The sequence below is a fragment of the Ixodes scapularis genome, unplaced genomic scaffold (genome assembly GCF_016920785.2).
Source record: "Ixodes scapularis isolate PalLabHiFi unplaced genomic scaffold, ASM1692078v2 PGA_scaffold1__304_contigs__length_218370807, whole genome shotgun sequence".
NCBI classification, from domain to species: Eukaryota; Metazoa; Arthropoda; class Arachnida; order Ixodida; family Ixodidae; genus Ixodes; species Ixodes scapularis.
Genome location: NW_024609846.1, coordinates 7,258,294 through 7,261,959, shown reverse-complemented (window position 1 = coordinate 7,261,959; position 3,666 = coordinate 7,258,294). Strand labels below are relative to the sequence as shown.

At 49.0% G+C, this 3,666-nt stretch overlaps 1 protein-coding gene across 1 annotated transcript; it reads left to right on the top strand.

The window, feature by feature from the left end:
• Positions 1-433: 433 nt before the first annotated feature.
• On the top strand, positions 434-1,573 carry LOC120842066 (protein rhomboid-like). Its single transcript, XM_040213091.1, has one exon. It carries the CDS (start codon positions 434-436, stop codon positions 1,571-1,573), a length of 1,140 nt encoding a protein of 379 aa, XP_040069025.1.
• Positions 1,574-3,666: the final 2,093 nt, after the last annotated feature.

The window sequence follows — 3,666 nt, the reverse complement described above, 5'->3', positions numbered from 1 at the left end:
CGCGCGAAGTACACGGACGTGGACTTGAGGTGTGTCGTGTGAGTGCAAGGAGCAGACGAGACATCGGAGCACGTTATGCTAGAATGCACAGGCCTGAAGCCGGATGTTACGTGTGCATCAGACATAGCAGTGGCGCTGGGCTTCTGGGGCGTTGACGAACAGCACGCCGCCGATCGTTGGCAACCAGTGGAGATAACGAAGCGGAGACTGGAGTGCTCGTGGAGGAGGACAAGAAAACACGAATAGGACATTGGCTAGTGTCGCTACTAGTCAGGCTAGATCCAGCGCTGCTGAGATTCCCCGATACAAAGAAGTTAGCCCCACATCCAATCCAGTCCAAGAACAATGGCAGCCAGCAGAGTGTGGCTGTCAAAAAGAAAACGAAACCGAAAGCCGGCATGACGCAGTTTCACAAGAAAAGAAAAGGAAGATAATGGACACAGATGAGCTTATGGCTGTGCAAGATCCTCGAAGACGACCAGTGAGGACATTGAGTCCTACTATTGAGAGTTACCACTGGTTTAGGACGTTTTTAGGTACGTTTAATGGAGACACTGCCCAAGAAATCACCATAGCCGACCTCCAACAAGCCCTGAACGGAAGTAATGCGACAGACATACTGAAAGAATTCCTGAACATTTCAAGGGAACAAGGTAGAAATGTCTTCACTATAAACGAATGCCTCGGCGTTTTGCACGCCAAAGAATTTCTGAAAGCAAAGCCTTTATTGAAGCGTGTGCTCGGATTCTCCACAATTATCGTGGTCGCAAAGCAGAAACGTCGAAGCGCAATCATCGAGAAGGTGAGTAGTTTGACGAGTTGTTCAAATGAAAACCTCGACGACCCTATGGGCGTCCTCAGGAGCTATGGCTTGATATGCATTCACCAAACTCCCATGTTTATCATCGGCATATCGGCTGTTCAGATGGCTGTGTTTGCATATAATTGCGTATACCCTTCTTGTGTTCAACCGCGCAACGTGTGCCAACTTCCTTGCAACAGTTCGCTAATCTTCAGCCCACTCAAGCGTCGGGAGTTGTGGAGATTCCTGTCATACGCACTTGTGCACGACGGACTTTTGCACATGGGCAGCAACATCATCCTGCAGCTTGCTTTCGGGCTGCCGCTGGAAATGGTTCACTCCTGGTGGCGAGTCATGATCGTGTACTGCTCTGGCGTTCAGTGTGGGCCCCTTGCGCAGTTCTTCTTCAACCCTCACGTCTACCTCGCCGGCTCTTCGAGTGGTGTCTACGCTTTGCAGACGGCGCATTTGGCGCACATTGTTACCAACTTCAGAGACATGGAGTTTGTCTGGATGCGATTGCTGGGTCTGCTCTTTATCTATGGCAACGACTTGTACTGGGTTCTCACTGGGCCCCAGCGTAGGCAAGGCCGTTACTTCAGTTACGCAGGTCACTACGGAGGAGCCCTAGCTGGACTTTTGGTGGGCGTTCCGGCTCTTAAGACAGTTCCCCTAGGAAAATGGGCTCGATATCTTGAACACGGCATTTTGTCTGTTTTTTGCACCGCCCTTTGGGCTGTTATGTTTTGGAACGCGTTTGGGATTTCATAGATTCAAAACACGAAAGACAGTTAATTTACAGCTCATTTAAAGTTCTGTTGCACGTGTTTAAAAATAATCGCGACAATATTAGAAAAAGAAGTTGCAATGAGGCCTTTGGGAAAATATTTTGTTGAAAATGATCCAGCTCTGTGGAATGAAGAAATATAAACTTAATTGTATGAGAATTAAAATTATCAGAATTGCTTTCTGAGTTATTAAAAAAAAAAAAACAATGTGGGGATACCGCACAACGCAGGTATTTGACTGGTGAATGGCAGTGCAAAAAAGAAATGAGTAAATAGCCGTTATGTTAGCTTATCCATATCGGCGACTATATTACGTATCACAAGTGAACACTAGAGGCGAAGGCAACGCCATGCAAAGAAAGAAAGGGTGAGCACTAGGAACGCGGGACGGGAGTGGAAGGCAATGGAGGGCGAGAGGAGCAAGGGAAAGCACTAGGAACATTAGAAAGGAGATGAGGTTTCTCTTCTCCTCCACAGCTTTTTTAGTGCTTGCCATTTCTCCCCTCGCCTGCCGTTGCCTTCGCCTGTACTTCCTGCACCTAGTGACATAAAGAATAGATGTTGCACTGATCATTATTGCAGTGCTTGTAAGTATGGTTGTAAATCTTCGGCACTTAACATGTTTGATAATGATTGAGTAATTTTCATAAATCCAAATGTTATTGGCGCAGTAGAGTTTTTCTACTTTTGACTGGGGTGCCTTCATATGCACACGTCCATCTTAAAGCTCGCTCACACTTGTGGAAAACTCTCTTGACCCCAACTGAATTTTCGGGGCCACTGAAATACCGTGCCGTTCTGCTTTGCTGCCACCCGCTCCGGTTCCTCGCGGATATCAGAGCAGAGGATGGCCAACATTCTCTCGGCTATAAAGAGCATTCACTGGCGGCCATAGCTGTGTGCGCGAATGCTGAGCGCGTGCTGATGGCAAGCTTCCACAGTTCTTTTGCAACGTGCATTCCGCACCATCAAAAGTACCGGTCTTAGCAGCCCATTGATGTGAGCTCGTTCTGAGCATGCGCTCTAAACAGCACCCACAAATATGGCGTCTAGTGAATACTCCCTATATGAGGATGCAATATTAAAATAACGAGCTAACGGAGAAGGCGCGTATACAGCACGTGCTGCTCACCCGAATTTTATTCCACAGATCTTCTTTCTTCATACAAACTTTGGGAGAGAGCACTGACCAGCTCCAACCTCGATGACCAGCTCATGCTCGTGTCGAGGGCTGTAGAAGCAGGGAAAGCTCAAGGCGTCTTGGACTAAGGACTCCTCCCCATCACTTTCTCATAATAAAGGTGTTTATTCTCTCTCTTGCGGGTACTGTCTTTGTATGTTAGATGCCTCTGGTAGAACAGAATGGAATGAAATTTAGTCTCGATGGTCTCGATGACTATTTCTGCTGACACAACGATACCAGCCAGAGGGTGGCATTTGCACAACTTCAGAACTCGGACGGTTCCCAGCGGGAACCCCAACAACTCAAACGAATCGGGCAGGATGTGACGTCCGCACACGCTTTTTCCTCCTTGCGTTCTGATTGGCTATGTCAGCGTGGAAACTTATTCTGCGCTGGAAAGCTCGGTACCGAACCGATTCCTCCCACGGTTGAAAATTTTGTCCCCCCCCCCCCCCCCCCGGCGTCACTAGGAACTTTGAGCACACCCTTACCGTACTACCGTTACCGTGGGCCCGACCGCGCATGCGCGACTCGTACCGGCGTGACGTGCCTGAAACGCGTTACCGTGGTTGCCTTACCATGATACCGCGGCCCTGTGTTCAACATGGCGGCGTTCACGCTCCGTCACTGCAAGCGTTAACGAGACGCGTACTGTTTCAGAATGCTGGAGGAGCCATTTAGAAACACTCGTAGCGGAAAATATTGCTGGAGGATCCCTATTTAGTGGCGAGAGCTGCTTTTATGGACGATTTAAACACGCGTCAGATTCAGCCGCCACTGCCGACGTTCTCTATACTCTGTTTCAGCTTGTGTTGTGCCGCAGGAAAGGCTACAAGCGCGAGCTCCTTGCTCTATGGCACATCTCGGCGGCACAAGCTCTCGTGCACCCAGGG

What these genes read in the sequence shown, in the direction of transcription:
- LOC120842066 (XM_040213091.1), top strand. Translation starts at nt 434, where the DNA reads ATGGACACAGATGAGCTTATGGCTGTGCAAGATCCTCGAAGACGACCA.